This window comes from Tursiops truncatus, chromosome 1 (genome assembly GCF_011762595.2).
Source record: "Tursiops truncatus isolate mTurTru1 chromosome 1, mTurTru1.mat.Y, whole genome shotgun sequence".
Lineage (NCBI taxonomy): Eukaryota > Metazoa > Chordata > Mammalia > Artiodactyla > Delphinidae > Tursiops > Tursiops truncatus.
In genome coordinates, this window is record NC_047034.1 from 116,358,420 (window position 1) to 116,385,496 (window position 27,077).

The following is a 27,077-nucleotide window of genomic DNA, read 5'->3' on the forward strand; positions in this document are numbered from 1 at the left end:
ATTTTGTTTTAGAAAGACTGGTTTTAATTTTAAAAATTAGGCACTGACAGTAGGAATTGTCTCCTAACATAACTAATAAAGGAGGTATTGGACTTCCCTGGTGGTCCAGTGGTTAAGACTCCGTGCTTCCAATGCAGAGGGCATGGGTTCAATCCCTGGTCAGGGAAGTTCTGCATGCCACGCGGCATGGCCAAAATAAAAATTAAAAAAAAAAAGGTATTAATATAAAAATAAATCCTTGGTACCTTTTAGTATCTTCTAAAAGATTGTAATAACTACTAAAACAGGAAAGCAGATTAACTGTTTAGATCTTATTAACAATCATTTGAATGTCTGTTCTATAGCAATAGTTATGTGGATACTAGTAGTTAAGATATAGTATCACCCCTAGAGTGTGTAATGTAGTGGGGGCAGGGTGGAACAAAGTATATTTCTCATGAATAATTTTCAAGACCTAACAAGATTCACAGTACAGTCCACCCTCCATATCCATTGGTTCCACATCCGAGGATTCAACCAACGGCATATTGAAAATATTGGGGGGGAAAAGATTCCAGAAAGTTCCAAAAAGCAAAACTTAAAATTGCACACCAGTACTATCTACATACCACTTATGCTGTATTTACCAGTGTTTGCATAGCAGTTACATTTTTTAGGTATTATAAGTAATCTAGAGATGATTTAAAGTATATGAGAGGCTGTGCATAGCTTATATGCAAATGCTACACCATTTTATATAAGGGACTTAAGCATCCACAGATTTTGGTATTTGCAAGAGTCCTGGAACCAATCCCCCACGGATATAGAGGGATGACTGTGTTAATGTGTGTGCTAAGTCTAATAAGTGAACGGAAAAATCCACTTACTAATCTAATGGAGTAAAATGCATATTGAATTTAATGAATCACTGTCCCTTAATAGGAAGAGCAGTGAAGAAGCACAAAAAGAGAGGCGGAGGATATCAAATTTGTTGAACATAATGGAACCAAGTCTCCTTCAGTTTTATATTTCTCGACAGTGGCTAAATAAATTTAAGACCTTTGCTGAACCTGGCCCTATTTCAAATAATGATTTTCTCTGTATTCATGGAGGTAAGAAACTCTGTAATGGAAAGTAGTGGTAGGGATTTGCTGTTAAATAATTTACAAATAGGGAAAGAGCCAAGAATTTTCCTCTTCCATTTATTTTCCATTTCCCCATCTACATTCCAAGTTAAATGTGTTTATTTTGCTATGGTTTCAGAAATTAGCTTTTTCTTCTAATTATAGGCAATCTGTAGCCTTTTCATAGAACAGATATTTACTGAGTACCTGTTCCAAACCCTGTGCTAGAGCCTGAAAGTACCAGAAACACTATTTCTATTTGCATAGCTTTAATTTCATAGTAAAGACAGATGCATAAACAGGTAATTACAGTGCAGTGAACACTTCTATTGCCCATCATTTTTCTCAGCTGAGAGACATGCAGCTCCAACTGTATCCGTGGCTCTTATCCCTTTTGTCTAAATGAATAGCTGGCTCTTTTCCTAACTATGAAAACGTACTCAGAGTTTAGTAAAAAAACCTCATGCAGTTATTTGCTAAATGTAATTTATGCCTTTGTGACTGTGTTAGTGCTTGTTTCTATGACAACCTTAGTGTGACACCTTAATTAAATATCATGGTTGAAGACTTGATATTCTCATTAATTAATTATTTTTTCAGTGAAACCACAAGAGATAGTAGAAATGTCCTATATTGGATTTAGAAATCTAAACCTTGAAAATATTTCTTTCTTTTTTTTTTTGAAAATATTTCTGTATGTGAATTTTTCTCTTATTATTTCCCTACTTGAGCTACTAACTTAAGTCTCTTCCGGTTCCAAATCTCCCTATAATCCTTTTATGGCATTTATCTGTGCCTGCCTTTTATTATGGTTATTCATATAAATTCTTCATTTCTACTGCTAGCTCATAAGCTCCATGAAGGAAAGATTGTCTCTGATTTATCTCTGGCTTGCCCCAATACACAGTCAAGGCTTAGTAAAGATTTATGTAAGTTAAGTACTTGAACATCTTGGTTAACTTATTTTTCTCTATTTCAAGAAATATGTTCATCTTTAGGAACATATACTTAATTTTTAACCTTTTGGGGAGAGGTTTTAAGAATAATGATTGGAAAAGATGCCAGTGATTAATCAGTTAAAAGTAATATAACGGAATTTAAGAATGAGACAGACCCATTTAAACTTTTTTAGGTGTTCCTCCACGAAAAGCTAGTTATATTGAAGACCTGGTATTGATGCTGCCTCAGAACATTTGGGATAACCTATATAGCAGGTTTGTTTTTTTAAATCAGACAATATGGTATTGTGGAAATCAGTTTGTGAAATTCGTTAAAAGGAGATTGGATTATTTTGTATATGCTCCCTGTGCTGTATGTTGCTTATGTGGAATATTCCCTTCTTCCTTCATTTATTCACTCTGAAGTGTGAGTAGAGAGACTTTTGTGGCTAGTGTGGCCCTAGTCTAGATAATTAATTCTAAGTTTTATGTTCTGATAATCTGTATCTCTAAAAGTATGCCGTGACATTTTTCTTAAATATTTTTTCTTAAATATTGAAAATAATTCATTCTATGAATTCTTAGTGGCCAGGGGAAGCCTCCTTCTAATTAAAACTTGATTAAAACTGTGGCTGTGTATAACTTAAGATTTATATGTTGTATGCTAACTTTTGACAGCCACTTCTTTTACTTTATGTTGTTGCAACAAACATATTTTGTAACAAAAGTAGCTGTAAGGGAAAGTTGAAATACAGATGAATCAGTAAGTCAATAAACTGATAAAATCAGCGACCCTGAAAAACATAAAATCAGGCCCTTACGATAATTTGGTTTTTACATTTTACTAAAACTTGGACACATTTCCTAGAACATCAGCTTACTTCCAGATTATCATACTTATTAAATTCTTCATGCATTAGGTATGGAGGAGGACCAGCCGTCAACCATCTGTACATTTGTCACACTTGCCAGATTGAGGCGGAGAAAATTGAAAAAAGAAGAAAAATTGAATTGGAAATTTTTATTCGGGTAAAAAAATGATGCTTTTCAAATTATAAAAATGATCTAGAATAAAGATAAAGAACTGACAATTAGAGGAACGATGTTAGTGAAATGATTGGACGAAAGAGTTGTAATACATTTTAAGTCTCATGGGCTCATAACAGTGAGAGACCCCAGTCAGGTGACTATAGTTCTAGTGAGTTAAGTTCTTCTTTTGGGGGTTTTTGTTTTCATGGATTGGTAATAAATTTTGTCTTATGTATTGGCACTGGCAAGAAATCTCTTTATTGAAATGGTAAATTATAAGTTTCCTTAAGTTAGTGGTTTTTCTGAAAGCATCTACTCAGATTGCATTCTTTACTTCCACCCCTTTGTGAAGTATAATATTGTTTGGGGGGACTCTCTATACTTGTACCTAGTTCCCACAAAGTGAGTATGTTATGAGGTATTTCTTGATTGCAAGCAACAGAAAGTCTGATCACAGAATCAATAGGAAGAGCTGAATAACCAGGTTTTATTGGACAAAGACTAGTATAATTCCATTTGTCTAGGTAGCAAGAAGTAAGTTTCTTCAAAGTGCTGCTGTCAGTAATACAGCTCCAACCATTTATTTATTATTCGGGTTCCTAGTAGAGAATACTACTAGAGTTTGAGTCACCTGAGAGGCATGTTCATTGATATTTCTATTGAAATTATATTGGTGGAGGGATAATTCTATAAGGGAAGATTGAGATTCTTTTAGTAAAAGAAGGAGAGAAGTTAATTGAGCAGATATTATAGATGAACAGTACATTCCATGTTGTGGCCACAGGCTTCTTTTCATAGATTTAGGGGTGTTTTGTGTGTGTGTGTGTGTGCCTTTGCCTAAAGTAAAGCGATTTTCACATACACAGGAAGATATTACAGGTGTGGATTGATCTACTGTGCTTGAGCCTCATTTGCTTTCTAAATATAAGGAGGCAAATTTTAGTTGAATAGTAAAAGTAGTTCATTCCACGAATGCTTAAATAAATGGCTAATGACTATATCCATTAGGGTTTTTTTTCTCAATATTTATTTATTTATTTGGCTGTGCTGGATCTTAGTTGCGGCACACAGGACCTTCATTGCCGCGTGCAGGATCTTTAGCTGCGGCATATGAGCTCTTAGTTGCGGCATGCATGTGGGATCTAGTTCCCTGACCAGGGATTGAACCCGGCCCTGCTGTATTGGGAGCATGGGTTCTTAACCACTGGACCACCAGGGAAGTCCCATACGTTAGGGTTTGATCAACAGAAGCCATTCTAAGTATTTTGAGTAGAATAGGAATACAGGCAATGAAAGACTTAAATAACTACTAAAAAGACTGGGCATTGAAAATCAAGAAGACCATAGCTGACTTTCAGGAAATCTGGAAGGCTGCCATACTGGAGGTAGGAGTGGGGACAGCAGCTCAGAGTGGGGTCTCAGAGCCCAGACAAGGTAAAGAAAGCTTCTGTGTAGTGGTGTGGGCCTGGTCAAGGATGTTGGAGCCCAGGCAACGTAACAGTGGATGCCCGTGTTGGCTGGAGATTGCTGTGTGAGGCGGCACAGCTTAGTGGTGGTGGTAAAATTGAGGGATTGATTCCATGTGTAGGATTGATCAGATAATATGGGTGTAATGAGAGCCAGATTTCTTATTGTCAGATAAGGGAGTTACAGATACTGAAAGAGAGGAAACTAAAATGGACTCTTTGTTACTGGATTAAAATAGTAGGCATCTTTGTGAACTCACTGTGTTAGATACATATATACATATAGAGGTATAAATGTGTGTATATGTACACATATATAGAAATAAATGATGTACCTAAGTTAATTTCCTAACTCTGGCACTGAAAAGGCCTGGAAGCAGTAATAACTACAGTAGGATTGAGGATACCTAGCTCTCTTCGGATCTTGGCTTCTAAACATCTTTCTCTAGTAAAAGGAACCAGCCCTCCTTGGAGAAATGGCTGCTTTCAGGGCTGGGGCAGGGGAATTACAAGATGAGCTTGGAATTTCTTACTGTTCCAGAAATTAAAGAAGTTTTTGAAGAATGATGGGGAAATGTCAAAAGTACACAGAAGCCAGCTTGAAGGGGCTTTTACTTGCCAAATTTGGGACAATTTATGCTTCAAAATAAATTATAATGGTATTATAATGCATTAAACAAAATAGGAGATATTGTGTTCATACTGTTATAAATAAGTGAATAAATTGAAAGACTGATGCGGAATGGAATATTAACATAGTTCCAGCTTATTCCCCACAAAATACGTATTAATTTTGAAGAGAAAAGACTAAGCAAGAAGAGTCTGGCACCAACTCAATGAAGTCATTAAAGTGAACATCAGTAGCAGTGGAATATATCAAAATCATGTGCTAGGATAGGATACAGTGAGAAGAACACAGCATCACTTGTTTGGTAGACAGTGCATAACCTGAGTTTCAAATGAGGAAAGCCAGGCAGACCCAAATTGGGGGACATTTTATACAACAACTGGCTTGTAACCTTCAAAACTGTCAAGAATGAAAGTCAAGACTGAGGAACTGTGCCACCTTAAAGGAAATATGAAGTTACATGCAACAAGTGATTCTTGCTTGTTTTTGTTTTTTGTTTGTTTTTTCGGCTGAGCGGCATGTGGCATCCTAGTTCCCGGACCAGGGATCGAATCCGCACCCCCTGCAATGGAAGCGTGGAGTCTTAACCACTGGATCGCTAGGGAAGTCCCAACAAGTGATTCTGAACTGGATCTTCTGGCTATAAACAACATTATTGGATCAATTAGAAAAACTTGATGGAGTCTGAGGATTAGGTGCTAGTATTACATCGATGTTAATTTCCACATTTTTATCATTTGTGTTAAATGTGTAGGAAAAAGTCCTCGTGTGTTTAGCAACTTACTCTGAAATGGTCTAGGAAAAGAAAATTTCTTCGTATTGTACTGGAGTTTTCCTGTAAGTTTGAGATTGTTTCAAAGCTAAAAAGAAGTTTTTAATTGCACAAAGCTTCTGGAAATTACCTATGTTACTTACCACTGGCAAGTCTCAGGAGAATGCTCAGAAACTTGATAGACTTGATAAGCCGCTAATCTCAGGACCCTGGTGGGTTATCCTGAGGATGCTGCTGTTAAAGATGTTAGCTGCCTGTGGCACCGAATGAGGGATTCTTGGGAAGATGCTTGGAAGTGGCGGCAAAACCCTACTTGTGCCATCTGTGGAGGCCTCAGTCCTGCCGCAACTGCCACCAGAGGACGTGGGGGAAGTTTCTCTTTCTCTTGTGCCTTCCATATATTGCATATATCATTGGCAGTGACAGATCTGGAGCACTACTGGCAAGCGATCCTGGAAAATGAAATCTTCTCTTTTCATAGAAGAGAGTGTAAGAATGAATGGAAGTGATGCCTTAACAGACAATAAATACAGTATAGTTTGCCCCCCTTGTCATATGCATCTATACGTCAGCAACAACAGTAGCAATAGTATCATGTTTCTGCCTAACATGATGCAGCTAGCTCATGTACCACTAGATGCAGCATTTATCCTTTCCCTAAACTTGGAAAACCCAAAGTCCCATCAGTCAGTGTATCCATTTCTGGATGATGATCATTCATGTTTAGTTCAGTCAGTTTAGTCATAATCTCCCTTTTATATTCTGCAAGCTAAAGAATAAACGATAAGATTAACCACCAACAGCATACCTTATATGAAATAGAGGAATGAAAGGAAATATAAATTGGTAATTTTTCACAAATTTAGAAATATTTACAAATATGTATTGGGTTGGCCAAAAAGTTCATGGGGTTAGTGAATACATTGTTCAATAAAATTCTTGGTGAAAATGAAAAAGGTGTCTTTTAGTTCTACTTAAAATCGAATGAACTTTTTGGCCAACCCAGTGCATGGGGGAAGGAAGAAGTATGTGTCTACAGCTTATAACTACCCATTCCATATTCTCTGTTTTCTCATCCAGCACTTCAGCTGGTTATTTACCTGATGAAGTAACCCAGACCTTCGTTCCTGAAGAGTCTGAGCTCTTTGTAGTCTTGCCTGTGTTAGATTTCTCTAGTTGGCTATGAGCTTTTAATCTGTGGATATGGAAATACTGAATGGTGCTTGTAGTGGATTGAATGCTGGCCCCCCAAAAAGGTGTTTCCGTGTCCTAATCCCTGTGAATTGACTTTATGAAAAGGGTCTTTTTATATATAAGTAAGGATCTTGAGACAAGATCAACCTGGATTATCTGCATGGACCCTAAGTCTAATGATAAGTGCCCTTATAAAGAGATGCACAGAGGAGAGATACACAGAGAGAAGAGGTGAAAGCCATATGAAGACAGAAGACAGAGACTGGAGTATACACTCACAAAGCAGAAGGTTGAAGAGGCAAGGAACCAAATCTCCCCTTCTCCACAAGAAGCATGGTCATGCCTACACCTTGGTTTGGACTTCTGACCTCCAGAACTTTGAGAGAAAAAATAATCTGGTTTCAGCCGCCAAGTTTGTGGTGATTTGCTATAGCCCCCCTCTGAAACTAATACAGTGGGTATAACCTGATTTTCAGACATAGTTCCCCTTGTTTCTGTTGTGTAGTAGTCATTTTATTCTACTTTTTATATAGCCCTACCCACTTTGTCTCTTGGTTCAGTGACATGAGGAACCCAAAATGGCCAGAGGAGTGTCTTATCTTCCAGTCCAGTAAAATCATTGTTGTGTCCCTTTGGAACCTAATACCTCTAAACTAGTAGAGGCCAAAGTTGTGATAATTAGAAGCAAAAAAGCTTTTGTGTCAGTAGGTAGTAATAGATAAACTCTCCTACTTCCTTTACCTGGTACCTACTCTCATGTTTTCTGGTTGTGGGAAAAACAGCACCATAGGGTTGTTTCTAGTTTGAGGCATATACTACATCCCATAGGATAGTACCAACCCCACGGTGTTTTGCCACCCGGGCACAAAAACAGTATTCACTAGGCCAGCAACTTTTAGGTGATGCCATATGGTAAAGTCAGTGAATTCTATGGATGTGAGCCCATTGCTTCATTTATTTTGTGTAAAATTAGTTACATAATCAGAGGTGATATGGGATATCATCTCAGGAAATGAGACATTCAGTAAGACCAACAACGGTGATACTGGAAGAAACACTATAGGTGAGGAAGGTAGGCCCAAATCCAGTTCTAAGCATTTGTAAATCATTTATCATCAAGGGGCTTGTATATATATCCAGATTATATAAGATTATATAAAGAATTCATACAACTCAAGAAGATAGATATTCCAATTTAAAAATAAGAAAATATTTTAATATACATTATCCTTAAGATATGAGTGATAAGCACATGAAAAGGTACACACTCTCAGCAGTCATCAGTAAAGTGCAAATTAAAGCCACAGTGAGATACCATTACATACTTCTTAGAATGGCTAAAATAAAGAAGTGGATAATATCAAGTTCTGACAAAAATGTTGGGCTTCCCTGGTGGCGCAGTGGTTGAGAGTCCGCCTGCCGATGCAGGGGACGCGGGTTCGTGCCCTGGTCCGGGAAGATCCCACATGCAGCGGAGTGGCTGGGCCCGTGAGCCATGGCCGCTGGGCCTGCACGTCCGGAGCCTGCGCTCCGCAGCGGGAGAGGCCACAACAGTGAGAGGCCCGCGTACCTCAAAAAAAAAAAAAAAAAATGTAGAGCAACTAGAATTCTCATATAAACACTGTTGGTGGGCATGTGGTGTCACATGCCGGATGACAACCAGTTTGACAATTTCTTATAGGTTAAACAAACACTTAGCACATGACTCAGCAATCTCACTCCTAGGTATTTACTCCAGAGAATGAACACTTACGTCTGCAAAAACCTGTACACAAATGTTCATGAGCAGAATTGCTCATAATTGCCCCAAACTGGAAATTGATGTCTATCAGGTGGCAAATGGATAAAAAGGCTGTGGTATACTACTAAGCATAAAAAAGGTAGAACTACTGATGCATGCAGCAATATGATGAATCTTAGGAACATTATGCCAAGTGAAAGGAACAAGACAAAAACGACTATGTAATGTCTAATTCCACTTATATGAAATATCTAAGAAAAAGATAGGGACTTCCCTGGTGGCACATTGGTAAGACTCTGTGCTCCTGATGCAGGGGGCCTGGGTTTGATCCCTGGTCAGGGAACTAGATCCCACGTGCATGCCGGAGCTAAGAGTTCACCTGCCACAACTAAGGAGCCTGCGAGCTGCAGCTAAGGAGCCCTTGAACCACAATGAAGACCCAGTGCAACCAAATAAATTAATTAATTAAAAAAAAAACAAACACAAAGTAGGTCAGTAGTTTCCTGGGGCTGAGAGGAAGTGATTGTAAACTGGCACAGGGGAGTTTTGGGAGTGTCAGAAGTGTTTTAAACTGGATTGTGTTGGTAGCTGCACAATTATAAACTTACTGAAAACCATTGAACTTTACACTAACACTGTGGATTATACTTTAATGAAGCTGTTTTATAAAATGCAAGTTTATAATTATTCCATAACACTAGGGTTTTTTTTTTTTGTCTTATTCTACCACCACCCCTTTGAAAAAAAGCAATGTCTTAGTATAAAAAAATAACAGGACTTACGTGGCGGTCCAGTGGTTAAGACTGAGCTCCCAATGCAGGCAGCCTGGGTTCCATCTCTAGTCAGGGAACTGGGATCCCGCATGCCACAAAAAAAATTAAAAAAAACAAAACAGAACACTAGAGTACGAAAATAGGTGCCCTTGCTAGACTGGAAATTACGTGGAGTTTCTGAAAAATTGAGAAAGCAGATAGGATCAGTTTGAAGAAGCAGACCAATGTCATGGGAAATGACCACACAGGCTTTCAGCTTGGAAGCGGCAGATACTAATAGTGATTTCAGCACTCTGCCCCCTGCATTGTACTAAGCAGCAAGCACGAAGGTGTCTGCTTGGATTGAGCAGTGAATGTGGACCCTTGGGTTGGTTAAAGAAGGCGTTAACCTTAGCTAGCTTGTAATACCTAGAAAGAATTGTGTCTTCCTAAGTTATGCCTTAAAATAAATGATTGATTCTCAGAGAGATGCATAAGGATATTGTATCCTAAAAACAAAACAAAACTCAATAGATGGGTTGACTGAATGGCAGAATAAATACTGCTGGAGAGCATATTAGTGTACTGAAAGATCTAGTGAAGGATTTCTCCTAAAATGAAGCACAAGGATAAACAGGTGGAAAACAAAAGTTTTGACACATTGGGTAGATACAGAATCCAATGTTTTTCTAATAGGTATTTTAGAAGAGAGTAGAGAGGTGGAACTCCTTTGAGAGCAACAGTTTAATTTCTGAGAACTAGAGAGAAACAGATGCCTTTAAATAACTGGGGTGATTATACTTAACTCAATTTTCAAAAGCCCCCACCTAGACACATAAGGAAGAAATGTCCTAATGCCAGAGAGAAAGTCCTGAAAGTGTCCAAACCTGGTAATGCTGTGAATGAAACGGATTCATCTGACAGAATCAGTCTAACATTACATTTCAGAAATCTTAGTTCTCTAAGGATAAGTTGTACATCACAGAAAGTCCAAACTTTAATTCTTTACCTGGAGACAAACATGCCTTGATTTCATCAGAGGCAATCACAACATTATTCATTGTCTTTCATTGTTCTGTGGAAGCAGCTACCTTGTGTCCCAGAAGGATCCTTGCTCTCAAAGAGCTTACATTTAATAAATAACAAATACATTATATATCAAAAGGTAATGAGTTCTATGGTGAAGGAAGATATCTAACAGGATAAGAGGATCAGGAGTATAGTGATGAGGGGAGGAGTCAGGTGCAGTTATAAACAGTGTGATCAAGATCGGCCTCATTGGGCTTCCCTGGTGGCGCAGTGGTTGAGAGTCCGCCTGCCGATGCAGGGGACACGTCTTTGTGTCCCGGTCCGGGAAGATGCCACATGCCGCGGAGTGGCTGGGCCCGTGAGCCATGGCCGCTGAGCCTGCGCGTCCGGAGCCTGTGCTCCGCAACGGGAGAGGCCGCAACGGTGAGAGGCCCGCGTACCACAAAAAAAAAAAAAAAAAAAGATCGGCCTCATTGAAAAGGTGACATTTAAGCAAAGACTTGAAGGAGGTGAGGGAGATATTCAAATATCTGTAAAAAGAAGGGATGCCCATGCAAAGGCTTTGAGAGACAGGAATGTATCTGCTTGATTTTGGGAGTAACAGAGAGGTTTGTGTGACCACAAGTGAATAAATGAGGAGGAAAGTACTAGAAGATGAAGTCAAATCATGGGGCCAGAACATAGAGGTACTTCTGAGCTATTATTATAAGGATCTCTGGGGACAGTGGCAGGGTTTGGATTAGATTTGATCATAGGGGAGAAATGAGCTGAACTTCACTGTTTTTGTCCATAGGTAGTATGTACCGCGGGCATTTAGTTACCCAGCATGAGATATCTGCAGGAGTCTCACTGTCTTTTCACACTATTACAATTAGATAATTTTCAAATACCCTTCATTTTCCTCAGGCTCTGTTTCTGTTCCTCTCTTTTTTTTAAAAATTTATTTATTTAATTTATTTTATTTTTGGCTGCGTTGGGTCTTCGTCGCTGCACGGGCTTTTCTCTAGTTGCGGCGAGCGGGGGCTACTCTTTGTCGCGGTGCACAGTCTTCTCATTGCGGTGGCTTCTCTTGTTGCGGAGCACAGGCTCTAGGCACACGGGCTTAAGTAGTTGTGGTGCACGGGCTTAGTTGCTCCGTGGCATGTGGGATCTTCCCGGACCAGGGCTCGAACCCGTGTCTCCTGCATTGGCAGGCGGATTCTTAACCACTGCGCCACCAGGGAAGCCCCTGTTCCCCTCTTTCTATGCCAGTTTTTCTGTCAGTTTGGTTTTTGGTTTCGTCTTGTTTTGTTGGTTTTTTTTTTTTTTTTTTTTTTGGTTTTTTGTTTGTTTTGTTTTGGCTGAGCTGCGTGGCTTGCGGGATCTCAGTTCCCTGACCAGGGATTGAAGCCGGGCCAGGGCAGTGAAAGCCCGGAATCCTAACCACTAGACCACTGGGGAACTCCCCAATTCGGTTTTTTAATTGAAAGTCGTAGAAGTCAGATTGGCTAACTTAAGCAAAAAAAGAAATTTATTGAAAAGAAGATTTGAATAACCAGACCTCCAGAAATTCAGGAACCAAGTTATTCCTGTATAGCTAACAAAATTGACATTGGAATGACTCCGTTCCAATCATTAGGTTACTCCTCTGAAGATTTCCATTTCTAGTAGTTTTGCCTAGTTTGAGTCATATACCCATTTCTTGGGCCTTGGGACTAGAAGAGGAAGTGGAACGTCTTCAAGGACTGTCCCACCACTTTTGAGAATTTATCCTATATATATATATATGTTGTTGTTTAAAATATTTATTTATTTATCTTTGGCTGCATTGGGTCTTCGTTGCTGTGCCTGGGCTTTCTCTATTTGTGGCAAGCGGGAGCCATTCTTCACTGTAGTGGCTTCTCTTGTTGCGAAGTATGGGCTCTAGGCACGCGGGCTTCAGTAGTTGTGGCTCGCGGGCTTCAGTAGTTGTGGCTCACGGGCTTCAGTAGTTGTGGCTCACGGGCTCTAGAGCACAGGCTTAGTAGTTGGGGCGCACGGGCTGAGCTGCTCCGTGGCATGTGGGATCCTCCCTGACCATGGATCGAACCCGTGTCCCCTGCATTGGCAGGCGGATTCTTAACCACTGCGCCACCAGGGAAGTCCTATATATATGTTTATTGTCTATGAAATAACACGTACAGAACTTTTCGTTTCAACATTCTGTTTGTAATAGCAACATGTCTACCAGTATCTTAAGTGAATGGAAGTAAGATGTAGACAGTGGGTATGGTATGTTTAAATAAGTTTTACACATCAGATTTTTAATAAATATGTGGAGTATTTATTGCCTTGAAGACTTTATCTTGACCATTTTCACTTATCCAGTCATTATGCCCCTTTTGTGTATACTTGATAAACTTTGAGATATAACCTAGAATGTTATTAGGTGTTACCATGTATCCTAGTATTAAGTTAACTTAGCATCAATGTAAGTCACATTCTTTGTGTGTGAGGAATTGGCCTTATCAGATGCTGAAGTAGAATGGTTGTATTGTTCTGCTACAAAGCAAGTTCTAGATTTTAGATGACTAATTTTTTTCCCTCTATAGCTCAACAGAGCATTCCAAGAGGAGGATTCTCCAGCTACTTTTTATTGCATCAGTATGCAGTGGTTTAGAGAATGGGAAAGTTTTGTGAAGGGTAAGGATGGAGGTAAGTGTTTAACTGAAAGACGAAATTCTTTGCAGATTTTTTTGTTTATTTAACAAATGTTTTTTGAATATCTACATGCACTTGGGATTACACTACTGAACAAGAGAGAAAAAAACGTACATTCTAGTTCATATGTTGGTTATTTTTAATTTTTTAAAAACTTTCATGGATTATAGCGTATTCATAGCAGATATAAAGGAACTGAATAAAAATTAGTCTGTGATCTTAACATTGAAAAATTTAAAAAAAATACCCTTCCAACAATAAGATTGGTTAAACCGTAGTTTATCCATTACAATGGGATACTATGTGGACTTTAAAAATTATTTGTGTAACAGTGTTTAAAATTTAAAAATAAGATGTTCTTGATATATGAAAAAGGTTATAATGCAGTATGCATAGTTGGAACCTTTTGTTTTAAAAGAGAAAAAGGCAAACATATGCAAAGGCAGAAAGACCTCAAAGGTACTAGAACAGTTTGCCTGTCTTTCTGTAGTAGGATAACAGTATCTTTTTCCTTCTTGTGCCTTTTTGTTTTTTTAAACAGTTTTTGATAATGAACATGCACTGTACTTTTGTATCCAGGGGGAAAACAAGGTTTCTTTCCTTAAATTAAAAAAAGGATGCCCTTTGGGAATTCGCTGGCAGTCCAGTGGTTAGGATTCCACACTTTCACTGCTGAGGGCCTCGGTTCAGTCCCTGGTCGGGGAACTAAGATCCTGTAAGCCACAGGGCGCAGCTTTAAAAAAAAAAAAAAAAAAAGGATGCATTTTAACATTTCATTTTATCATGCTTTTATTTTTAGTTTAATGGCGGTCTAAAACCAAGAATTGCATTTCTTTTTAAATTACAAAGAATTGTTCTTTTGTAGCATTAAAAGTGCATTTTAACCTGTAATCCCCAAATGGATACTTAAGAAATCATTTTTATTAAATTTTGGATGGTAGTGAGAGAACTTCTCTCAGCTTCTTTCCTGGTTCCATTTTAGGGGAATTAAGACCCAAAAAGGAAGAAGCTCAGAAGAAGACAGTTAAGAACTGACTGTAATAATCTGACTAAAAAATAATCTGATTGTACAGTTATATCCTTCATTAATTCAGGCATAGAAATATGCAGTTCTTTGGTACATTTATACATTTTGATTATTTGTTTTTCCTTTTGACTTAGATCCTCCAGGTCCTATTGATAACACGAAAATTGCAGTCACCAAATGTGGCAATGTGATACTCAGGCAAGGTAAGTTTGACTAATACTATTAAGCCTTTACTTGTTAGTAATTTGTCACACTGTTAAGAATATATCATCACTAGCCATCTATACCACCTTTATATCCAGCTCAATGATGTAATTCATACATGAATTAGGACAAATAGTGGAAAAATTGCCAATGTTTAATTTTTATCTGGAGAAAGATTTTAAGGCTGTTAATAGGAGGCAGGAAAAAGGATCTCTAACTTTTTAAGGCAGACCATAAAGTTGCAACTTGTAACAGTATGGGCCGGTAGTCTGAAGATTCATGTTCCAAAAGTTCTCAATTATTCCTAGAGTATTCATGCTGGGGGTACATTATGAAAGTTTTTGCAGTATGAATATGTAGGTTTGTAAATATTATTCTTTCTCTATATACTTAATTTTAGGAGCAGATTCTGGTCAGATTTCTGAAGAAACATGGAATTTTCTACAGTCTATATATGGTGGAGGGCCTGAAGTTATCCTAAGACCTCCGGTTGTTCATGTTGATCCTGATGCAGTACAAGCAGAAGAAAAAATTGAAGTAGAAACTCGGTCTTTGTAATTTTGAGGATATAGAGAGTTCTAATGAGAAATCATTTTCACTTCTGCTGACACGTTCCCATGCAAAAACATTCCTAAAAGCATGTTTATTTTCTTGATTTTTAATATTTTATCTTTCATTCCTTCTTACTGGGCATTATGGAAGAATGTGTCAAAATGTATAATATTCTACAGGTTGGTATATTTAATGCTAGATAACTTATCATAAAGTCTTTCAGTGTAATATTTTTGAAAAAAGAAGGAATAATTGTGATCATTTGGTAATCAGTAGGTTATCTTTGATCTTTATACTACATGTAAATCCATAGTATCCTTTGTAGCTTTGTAAATACTTTTGCTTTGAAAACTTTTCCATTACCCTAAGCCACCATAATTCTGACCAATCTTTTCAGTTCCCCCAAAACCTAATTTAATTGTATAGTTTTGACATGGCTTCATATAATAAAGAGCCTATTTTAAATGGAGAGTAGTAGTCAGAAAAATGTTGTTAATCTCCTAAAGCTCAGGAAACTGTTAGGGTGTCACGCCTTTTGCACTGCAGCGTATAAACTAGCATATTAATATTTACAAAATGTCTTTTTGAGTGTATCAATGGTGTATTTAGTCTGAGTGGAATTTGTGTCAACAGATATTAGTAATTTATTGCCTCTTACACTGTAAAATGTTAAATTTCAGTTCCTATAACCCTGAATAGTATTCATTAATATCAGTAAAAAACTTAGGGTTAGTTTTAGGGCACTTTTTATTTTGAGAGCATGGAGTACAGAATGTGTCAATGAGATTGTTGATAAAGCTGAAGCCTCTTGCAAAATGATTTTTTAAATGAAATGCATAAAGTCTTTTTGAATAATATAATATGCACTGCTATTTGCTTGATTATGTGATGTCAAAAGTTTAACTATATTCCAAGTACAAAAACAAACTGGATTACTTTGAGAATGTTGAATAGCATTCACAATGGCTTTGTTTTGGTTTGGGGCAGCCGCCACCAGCTAAAACAGTGTTATTAAAATTAGTTCAATAAAAATGATTTAAAAATGTAGAACTTGGATGTATTTATTTGATAGATATTAAGGGTGAAGGGTATACAGTTTGTTAATGTTAGTGTCTTGTTATTTCTTAATCAGAAGTATGCAAAATAAGAAGTCATTTGGTATAGTATTTAAAGTTTGGGTATTTAGTGAAACGAAATAATCAGCCATTAGAATCTATTTGAATTTTAAAAAAATAGTTTTTAGTTTTCTTCTTTCTCGTGATTATGCTATAATCCTCTTCAAGGATTGAATGATATAACTGATCTGTCTTCTATCACCAGAGATCAGTGTAATGCCTGGCATTTAGGAGATAATCAAAAAAGATTCATTTTTAATAGTGCTTGCCATTTATTACATATTTATGATGTTTCAGCCACTCAACTAAGGGCATTACTTATATATATATATATTAATAAATTTATTTAGTTAGTTTAGGCTATGCTGGGTCTTTGTTGCTGTGCGCAGGCTTTCTCTAGTTGCGGTGAGTGGGGGCTACTCTTTGTTGCAGTGTGCAGGTTTCTGATTGCAGTGGCTTCTCTTTGTTGTGGAGCACAGGCTCTAGGCATGCGGGCTTCAGTAGTTGTGGCACACGGGCTCAATAGTTGTGGCTCGCGGGCTCTAGTGCACAGGTTCTGTAGTTGTGGCGCACGGGCTTAGTTGCTCTGCCGCATGTGGGATCTTCCCGGACCAGGGCTTGAACCCGTGTCCCCTGCGTTGGCAGGCAGATTCTTAACCACTGCACCGCCAGGGAAGTCCCGCATTACTTATATTTAATCCCAATTACAACCCTATGACTTAGGTCAGGTGGTTTGCCCAAAGTCGTACAGCAAAGAAGTAGCAGATATGGGACTCCAACTAAAGTCATTGCAACTTTATACCACTGTTCTTATTCACCATATTTTCTCCCACTGAATTATTTTAAAACAGATTATAGTATTACTATTAGATTCATTAATAGCATCTGTCATTGGGATATATAATATGGTAAAGAATACTGGTCTTGGACTTCGCTGGTGGTCCAGTGCTTGACTCCGTGCTCCTACTGGGGCATGGGTTCGATCCCTGGTTGGGGAAGTTCCGCATGCCGTGCAGGGCAGCCAAAAAAAAAAAAAGAATACTGGTCTCTAAAGGTTTATATAATTTTTTTTACATTATAATCATCAAAATACATAACAAAATAGTACGTAAAGGATTATTAGCAGTCCCATAGACTCTCAGCTGAAAGTTGGCGTATGTGTTAACAGGTGTCAAATAAAAGATATGGTTTATCTGAGGATGATTTTCTTGGAAATACTTAAGCTGAGAAATAGGAAAATTGCAGTTAAGGGATAGTGAGAGCCTACAATATTTTAAGAATACTACATTGATTTATAACACGAAGGTGATTAGTTTTTGGACTCTGGAGTCAGTTTGCTTCTGTTCAAATCCTAGTAGATAAGTCATCTTCCAGCTATGAGTTGGAACAGAACTTAGAGTTCTCTATCTCCAGTTTTTTTCATCTCTTAAACGAGAATGTTTCAGGTTGGGTTTTCCGGGACGTAGACACTGAGATGGAGTTAGAAGTACAAATGATTCTTGGGAAGTAACATCAGTGAAAGAAAACGGGAGGAAGCAGGAGTTATCAGAACATAATGCTGACCTGACAGAGTTTCTGCCAGCTCCGTGGAAAGATCTGGAGCTAAGGTTGTCCATTAGAGAAGTCTTGCATTGGGCAGAAATGGGTAGGCTCTTGTACTGTCACTGACTAGTGGCTACCTGGAAAAGAGAGTGACCTCATATTGACACTGCAGGGACTAATAGCAAGATGCTATCAGCCAAGCACTCTCCTCTCATCTGGGTAATGAGTGCTTTCTTGAAGACTGGTCTGAAAATCTGTGTGTATGCCATACTTGATCATAAGATTATGATAGTTATGTGTATTGTTACATATATTATACTTAACATAATTTGGCACTTGATGATGTAGTCCCTTATTCTCTTTCTCCTTTTCAAAATGTGTAACTTTTAAGGACACATCTTTGTAAGAGGGCTGCCAAAAATATTTAATCTGAATCTAATCATGAGGCGGGAGGGAATTGTGATAATTGTTTAAAAAAGGCACATTATACAGAACAGCTTTCCTGGACTCTTAAAAAAATTAGTGTTATGAAAGACAAAAAAAGACTGATGAAGTTTAAGAGAACATGACAACAAAATGTAATGTGTGATCCTGGATTGGAGGTAATAATTTATAAGGAGTGATACTGGGACAGTTGGGGAAATTTGGATAGGGAGTATATATTACATAATAGTAATGTATCAATGTTAAATTTCTTGAGTGTGATAACTACTGTAGTAATGTGAGGGAATGACCTTGGTAGGAAATACATGGTCAAGTTTTTAGGGTTAAAGTCATGCTATATGAAATAAACATATGTGAGAGATAAAGCAGGGAGAGAGAGTGCAAAGAGGTGGCAAGTGTAAATAATTGGTGAATCAAATCAAAACCACAATGACATGTCACCTCACACCTGTCACAATGGCTATCATTAAAAAGAACACAAATAACAAATGTTGGCCAGGATGTGGAGAAAAGGGAACCCTTGTACACTCTTGGTGGGAATGTAAATTGGTGCAGCCACTGTGGAAAACAGTATGGAGGTTTCTCAAAAAACTGAAAATAGAACTACTATATGACCCAGCAGTTCCATTCCTGGGTGTATATCCAAAAAATATAAAAACACGAATTCAAAAAGATACATACACCCCAATGTTCATAACAGCATTATTTATAATTGCCAAGACATGGAATCAACCTAAGTGTCCATCTGCAGATGAATGGATAAACAAGTGTCCATCTGCAGATGAATGGATAAACAAGATGTGAAATGTATATATATATATATATACACTCAGCCATAAAAAGAATGAAATGTTGTCATTTGCAGCAACATGGATGGACTTGGAGGGTATTAGGCTAAGTGAAATAAGAAAGAGAAAGACAAATACTGTATGATATCACTTATATGTGGAATCTAAAAAATACAACAAACTAGGGAATATAACAAAAGAGAAGCCGACTCAGATACAGAGAACAAACTAGCGGTTACAAGTGGGTAGAGGGAAGGGGTGAGGGGCAATACAGGGGGAGGGGATTAAGAGATGCAGACTATTAGGTATAAAATAAGCTACGAGAGTATACTGTACAGCACAGGGAATATAGTTAATATGTTAAAAATAACTATAAATGGAGTACAACCTTTAAAAATTGTGAATCACTATATTGTACACCTGTAACTTATAATGTTATACATCAACTGTACTTTGATTTTTAAAAAGGTTAAGTAAAAAAATAATTGCCGAATATAGGGGTTCACCCTATTCTTGGAACTTCCAATAGGTTTGAAATTTTTCAAAATAAAAAGGGCATTTCCTGGCAGTCCAGTGGTTATTTAGGACTGCACTTCCAGTGCAGGGGGCATAGGTTCAATCCCTGGTCAGGGAACTAAGATCCCACGTACCGTGAGGCCAAAAAAAAAAAAAAAGTTGGGGTCAAAAAGCAGTTGTTACCAACCCTACCTTCCAAGTTTAAAAAATTTAATCTCCCTTGATCCTGACAATGACTCCATTGTTCAGAAAGGTTATGATTTTGCATTGCAAGATTATGGATTCGGGTTAATTAAGAAGTATATACTCCGATACTCATATATCCTGAACTATTATTAAACTGCTTGCAGTTTTAAAATGTAGTTTAAGAAGGCATAGAATTTCAGAACCATTTAGAATCACTGAACTTAAAAAGTGAAGATGGGAAGACTAACAATATCTATATACCTTTACATGGTAATCATAAGATACTTATTTTTGCATCAATTTAGTTCCCAGAGTTTAGTGACATCTTTAGTGATCCTTTGTCAATTCGTCAGGATAACATACTACCACACCAGCTCTTCCAAACCTTGCCTTTCTCTTGGTTGCAGTAAATAATCTTACCCCTCTTTTGTTAAGATTGAGGAGGCATAAGCTTCTTTGTCTTCTGTTGCCACCTCTTAATATTTGGCATCTTTCTGCATTAGAGAAAGGAGAAGCCCTTCTGTTTCCTTCTCTGACTTCCTGTCTTCACCCATGAATTTATTCATTCAGGGTACTTTTCATGCCCTTTCACTTCCCTCAGTACATTGTTTTTTAATTAAAAAAATTTTTAATTGAAGTATAGTTGAGGTACAACATTATGTAAGTTACAGGTGTACAATATAGTGATTCACAATTCTTAAAGGTTATACTCCATTTATAGTTATTACAAAATATTGGCTATATTCGCCATGTTGTACAATATATCCTTGTAGCTTATTTTATACCTAATAATTTGCACCTCTTAATCCCTGACCCTTATATCGCCCCCACTTCCCTCTACCCACTGGTAACCACTAGTTCTCTTTATCTGTGAGGCTGCTTCTCTTTTGTTATATTCATTAGTTTGTTGTATTTTTTAGATTCCACACATAAGTGATATCGTACAGTATTTGTATTTTTCTGTCTAACTTATTTCACTTAGCCTAATACCCTCCAAGTCCATCCATGTTGCTGCAAATGGCAACATTTCATTCTTTTTTATGGCTGAAGTGGTAATCCATTGTAATACACCTCAGTACATTTTAAAATTAAGTATCGGGACTTCCCTGACGGTCCAGTGGTTAGGACTCAGCGCTTTCACTGCAGGGGGCACGGGTTTGATCCCTGGTCGGGGACCAAGATGCCACATGCACCACATCATGGCCAAAAACAAAACAAACAAATTTAAGTATCCACACCATAGACTTTCTCAAACTTCCCCTTTTCACTTGCACCTTCCCCTGCCTTCACTCTTGCTAAATTTTCCCTTATTGGGAGGGAGAAGATGAGGGAAGTTAGTATTTCCTAGACCAATTTGCCACACCATATATATTTTTTTATTGAGGTATAGTTGATTTACAATGTTGTGTTAGTTTCAAGTGTACAGCAAAGTGATTCAGTTATACATACATATATCGATATATCTATTTTTTTCAGATTCTTTTCCCTTATAGGTTATTACAAAATAATTGAGTATAGTTCCCTGTGTTATACAGTTGGTTACCTGTTGGTTACCTATTTTATATATAGTAGTGTGCATATGTTAAACTCCTAATTTTCCCTCCCTCCACCCTTCCCCCCTGGTAACCATAAGCTCGTTCTCTAAGTCTGTGGGTTTCTTTCTGTTTTGTAAATAAGTTCATTTGTATCATTTTTTTAAGATTCTGCATATAAGTGATACATGATATATGTCTTTGTCTGACTTAACTTCACTTAGTATGATAATCTCCAGGTCCATCCATGTTGCTGCAAATGGCATTATTTCATTCTTTTTAATGGCTGAGTAATATTCCATTGTATATTGGAATTTCTTTATCCATTCACATATTGATGGACATTTAGGCTGCTTCTATGTCTTGGCTATTGTAAACAGCACTGCAATGAACACTGGGGTGCATGTATCCTTTCGAACAATGTTTTTCTCCAGATATATGCCCAGGAGCGGGACTTCTGGATCATACGGTAGCTGTTTTTAGTTTTTGAAGGAACTTCCATACTGTTCTCCATAGTGGCTGTACCAGTGTACATTCCCTCCAACGGTATAGGAGAGCTGCCTTTTCTTCACACCCTCTCCAGCATTTATTTTTGTAGATTTTTATTTTATTTTTGGCTGCATTGGGTCTTTGTTGCTGCGCGTGGGCTTTTCTCTAGTTGCAGCAAGTGGGGGCCACTCTTCGTTGTGGTGTGCAGGCTTCTCATTGCGGTGGCTCCCCTTGTTGCAAAGCACGGGCTCTAGGCATGCGGGCTTCAGTAGTTGTGGCACACAGGCTCAGTAGTTGTGGCTCGCGGGCTCTAGAGCGCAGGCTCAGTAGTTGTGGCATACGGGCTTAGTTGCTCCGAGGCATGTGGGATCTTCCCAGACCAGGGCTCAAACCCGTGTCCCCTGCATTGGCAGGCGGATTCTTAACCACTGCACCACCAAGGAAGCCCTGTTGTAGACTTTTTGATGATAGCCGTTCTGAGTGGTGTGAGGTGGTATCTCATAGTTTTGATTTGCATTGCTCTAAATAATTAGCGATGTTGAGCATCTTTTCATGTGCCTCTCGGTCATCTGTATGTCTTCTTCGGAGACATGTCTTTTTAGGTCTTCTGCCCATTTTTTTATTGGGTTGTTTGCTTTTTTGATATTGAGCTGCATGAGCTGTTTGTAAATTTTGGAGATTAATCCCTTGTCAGTCAGGTTGTTTGCAAATATTTTCTCCCATTCCGTGGGTTGTCTTTTCTTTTTGTTTATGGTTTCCTTTGCTGTGCAAAAGCTTTTGAGTTTAAGTAGGTCCTATTTGTTTATTTTTGTTTTTATTTCCATTACTCTAGGTGACGGATTGAAAAGATATTCGTGAGATTTATGTCAAAGAGTGTTCTGCCTGGGACTTCCCTGGTGGCACAGTGGATAAGAATCTGCCTGCCAGTGCAGGGGACATGGGTTTGAGCCCTGGTCTGGGAAGATCCCACATGCCACGGAGCAACTAAGCCTGTGTGCCACAACTACTGAGCCTGCGCTCTAGAGCCCGCGAGCCACAACTACTGAGGCCTGCATGCCTAGAGCCCATGCTCCGCAACAAGAGAAGCCACCGCAGTGAGTAGCCCATGCACCGCAACGAAGAGTAGCCCCTGCTCGCCACAACTAGAGAAAGCCGTCACACAGCAACGAAGACCCAATGCAGCCAAAAATAAATAAATAAATTTATTTTTTAAAAAAAGTGTTCTGCCTATGTTTTCCTCTGAGAGTTTTATAGTATACAGTCTTACATTTAGATCTTTAATCCATTTTGAGTTTACTTTTGTGTATGGTGTTAAAGAACGTTCTAATTTCATTTTTTTACATGTAGCTGTCCAGTTTTCCCAGCAACATTTATTGAAGAGACTGTCTTTCCTCCATTGTATAGTCTTGCCTCCTTTAGCATAGATTAATTACTCGTAGGTGCATGGGTTTATTTCTGGGCTTTCTATCCTGTTCCATTGATCAATATTTCTATATTTGTGATCTATATTTATTTTTGTGCCAGTATCATACTTCCTGACAAAGTTCTTACTTGATTGGTCTACACTCTTGTTACTGAAACAAACTTGGGTCCCCTTGCCTGTGCACAGTAAAGCCAATCTACTGACACCAGGTCGTGGTGAAGGAAAGTGCAGCATTTACTGTAAGGCGCCAGACAATGAGTCCAGGGCAGCTAGTGTTCAAAACATCCCAACTCCCCCAGTAGGTTTCAGGGAGACATCTTTATAGGCAAAATTTGGGGGCAGGGCTGCCGGATGTGTAACTCTCCTTTAATTGGTTGGTGGTGAGGTAACAGGGTGGTATTCCAGGAATCTCAATCATCAGCCTTCTGGTTCCAGTTGGTCTGGGGTCCAGTGCTTATGCTCAGCCTGAAGTTACCATCTTCCACCTGGGTGGGGATCTTAGTTCTTGTAGAAGAACTCAGAGATATGTATCAAATTGTTATTCACATCCCCCAGGAGGAACCAGGATTTCACCCCATTCTGCATTATTGTTTCTTTTTTTAGAAAAATTATTAATTTATTTATTTTTGGCTGTGTTGGGTCTTCGTTGCTGCGCACGGGCTTTCACTTGTTGCAGTGAGCGGGGGGGGGGGGTGGGGGCTACTCTTCATTGCGGTGCGTGGGCTTATCACTGTGGTGACTTCTCTTGTTGTGGAGCACAGGCTCTAGGCGTGTGGGCTTCAGTAGTTGTGGCTCACGGGCTCAGTAGTTGTGGTGCACAGGCTTAGTTGCTCTGTGGCATGTGGGATCTTCCCGGACCAGGGCTGGAACCCGTGTCCCCTGCATTGGCAGGCGGATTCTTAACCACTGCACCGCCAGGGAAGCCCCTGCACTATTGTTTCTTGATTGCTCCTCCTTTGTTTTTGCATTCCCTCATTTCCCTGGTTAGCAACTGTTTGTGTCTGCCTTTTGGAATACAGGGGAGGTCTAGGAGGCTGAATGAAGCCTATTTCCTACAAACAAGAAACAGGGGACATAGAAAGGGTTTATACCGGGAGGGCCGCACAGGGTCCTGCTCTGTTTCACTCCTTGCTTCCACTTCAGTATTTACCCTCTTTACTTTTCAAATCTCTGGCCTTTACTGTTGCCACCTGGCTCAAAAAATTTTTTTTCTCTTATATGGCTTATTAGCAATCATTACTATTTTCATTACTAACTTTGGAATATTATTTGCAGTTAATTATATCAGAAAGATGCAATTTCCTTGTATTTTGAAGCTACTCCCTTAAGTCTCAAAGGAAGATGATCAGTTTGAATATACTAGTTACCATTTTGAAGGATTGTGAGTAAAGAGATTAGGAAGAAACTGCTGTGTAACCCAGATTGGGACTTGAACCCACAGTATTTTAACTGAGATCACACACCTGGTCTCAGGACTTAATGAAGCTCAGGTTCTTGATGTCTCGTCACAGAAAGAATTCTGAGAGAGACAAAGTGATAGGTAAGAAGATTTGTTTGTGGAGAAACACACCCCACAGAGTGTGGGCCGTCTCAGAAGGTGAGAAAGGCACCAGGGTATGGGGGTTGTCAATTTTTATAGGGGTGGGTAATTTCATAGGCTAATGAGTGGGAGGAGTATTCCAGCTATTTTGGGGAAGGGGTGGGGATTTCCAGAAGTTGGGCCACTGCCCACTTCTTGACCTTTATGGTCAGCCTGGGGACTGTCATGGCGCCTGTGGGTGTGTCATTTAGCTTGCTGATGTGTTACAATGAGCTTATACTGAGGCTCAAGTTCTAGTGGAAGTTGACTTGTCTGCCATCTTGGACCTGTTTGCTTCTAATCAGTTTATGTCATGTCCTTGGGCTGTGTCATTCTTCTAAAGGTTGTGCCCTGCCCCCTTACCTCCTGTTTCTCTAGGGAAAAAACAATGGGCTATCATTCAAAACTATTAATAACACAACCACTACTAATCCCTACTAATTTTGAGTTCTTAGCAAGTGTCAGACATTAGGCTAAATGTGTTTACAAACAAATTAATGTTCCTGAGTACATACAACTATTAAGTATCAGAATTCAAGCCCACATGTGTCTGATTCCAAAACCTATGCTTCTGTCAGAAGTCACAAGTAAATTTCCAGTTAGAAAGTCCAATGACTTTCTCAGTGACAACTATATCCTGAAACTTCCCTCCTTCAAGTTGCATGGTGCTGCTTTCCACCCATTTTTTTCCTCTCTGCATATCTGCCTACTGTGGCTTCTCTTTCTGGATGTTAAATGATAAATCTCTGTCGTTCTACCTTTGTAAATACATATCCTCTTATTTAGGGAGCTCGTTTACTCCCTTGCTTTCAACATCATGTCTTTTATTATTATTTTTTTTGGCTGTGCTGCACGGCTTGTGGCATCTTAGTTCCCTGACCAGGGATTGAACCCAGGCCCTTGGCACTGAGAGCAGGAATCCTAACCACTGGACCACCAGGGAATTCCCTGAATATCACTTCTTTTATTTATTTATTTATTTATTTATTTTTTAACATCTTTATTGGGGTATAATTGCTTTACAATTGTGTGTTAGTTTCTGCTTTATAACAAAGTGAATCAGCTATACATATACATATGTTCCCATATCCCCTCCCTCTTGCATCTCCCTCCCTCCTACCCTCCCTATCCCACCCCTCTAGGTGCTCACAAAGCACCGGGCTGATCTCCCTGTGCTATGCGGCTGCTTTCTTTTACTTTTTTATTTTATTATTTTAAAAATATTTTTAAAAAATATTTATTTAGCCTGTGCCAGGTCTTAGTTGTGGCATGCAGACTGTTAGTTGCAGCATGCATGTGGGATCTAGTTCCCCAGTGGTCCACAAACTTTTTGGCACCAGGGATCGGTTCTGTGGAAGACAATTTTTCCACAAAATTGGGGGGGTAAGGTTCAGGCGGTAATGTGAGAAACGGGGTGTTCAGGCGGTAACGCGAACTATGGGCGGCGGCAGATGAAGCTTCGCTCGCTCGGCCGCTGCTCACCTCCTGCTGTGGGACCCAGTTCCTAACAGGCAGCGGACCAGTACTTGTCCATGGCCCAGGGGTTGGGGACGCCTGTACTGCCCTGATCAGGGATCGAACCCAGGCCCCCTGCATTGGGAGTGTGGAGTCTTACCCACTGGACAACCAGGGAAGTCCCAATATCACTTACTTGAAAATGATTCTCAAGTATATTTTACTACCCTCAATGCCTGTTACAAACTCAAATTTCTCTTTGCCGAATGTACCTACTTACATGTCAGTCACCTAAAACTTGAACAATCTGAAAAGCAATATAAGTAGTCATTGGCAGAATGGGCTTCAGAGCCAGTGTATCAATTACTTTTGCTACAATAATGCTATGTAACAACCACAAAAACTCAGTAGTATACAAGAACATTGATTTATTTCACAAGTCTGGGGAGTTGAGCTAATCAGGCCTTGGCTGATCTCCCCTGGGCTCACTCCTCACTCGTGTATCTGCAGTCAGCTGAGGGACGGCTAGGCTGGCCTCTAACCTTTGCTAGGCTCACTCATTTGTCTAGGGTTGGGCTGATGGAGGATGACTTCCATGGAGATGACCGGAGCAAACTGGTTCTGTTTCTTATGTCCTTCAACATGTTCTCTTGGTCATGGCAGAGGGACAAGTTGTTTTCAAGTCTCTGCATATGTCCTATCTGCTAATATTTGCTTGACCAAAAAGCAAGTTGTGTGGTGTAACTCAGAATCAAGGAGGGGGGAATACATTCTACTTTTAATGATAGGCACTTGGCAAAAGACGTGGATACAGAGAGATGTGAACAATTAAGGTCATTAATACAATCAATCTACAATAGTCAAATTGCTTACATTGAATACGGGCTCTTCCAC

The 27,077-nt window shown here is 39.0% G+C and overlaps 1 protein-coding gene across 6 annotated transcripts in view; it reads left to right on the forward strand.

The window, feature by feature from the left end:
* Positions 1 to 22,924, forward strand: part of USP33 (ubiquitin specific peptidase 33) — a 73,749-nt gene extending 50,825 nt beyond the window's left edge. For 3 of the 6 annotated variants that reach the window (XM_019919255.2, XM_019919256.3, XM_019919258.3), the window contains exons 19-24: positions 922 to 1,091; positions 2,236 to 2,317; positions 2,962 to 3,070; positions 13,223 to 13,325; positions 14,493 to 14,561; positions 14,963 to 16,164. In XM_019919255.2, coding sequence (XP_019774814.1) covers positions 922 to 1,091; positions 2,236 to 2,317; positions 2,962 to 3,070; positions 13,223 to 13,325; positions 14,493 to 14,561; positions 14,963 to 15,120 — 691 coding nt within the window. In that variant the 3' untranslated portion in view covers positions 15,121 to 16,164. Of the gene's footprint in view, positions 1 to 921; positions 1,092 to 2,235; positions 2,318 to 2,961; positions 3,071 to 13,222; positions 13,326 to 14,492; positions 14,562 to 14,962; positions 16,165 to 22,558 lie in introns of those variants that run through there. The other 3 variants (XR_002173052.3, XR_002173053.3, XR_002173054.3) reach the window with 3 other exon arrangements.
* Positions 22,925 to 27,077: the final 4,153 nt, after the last annotated feature.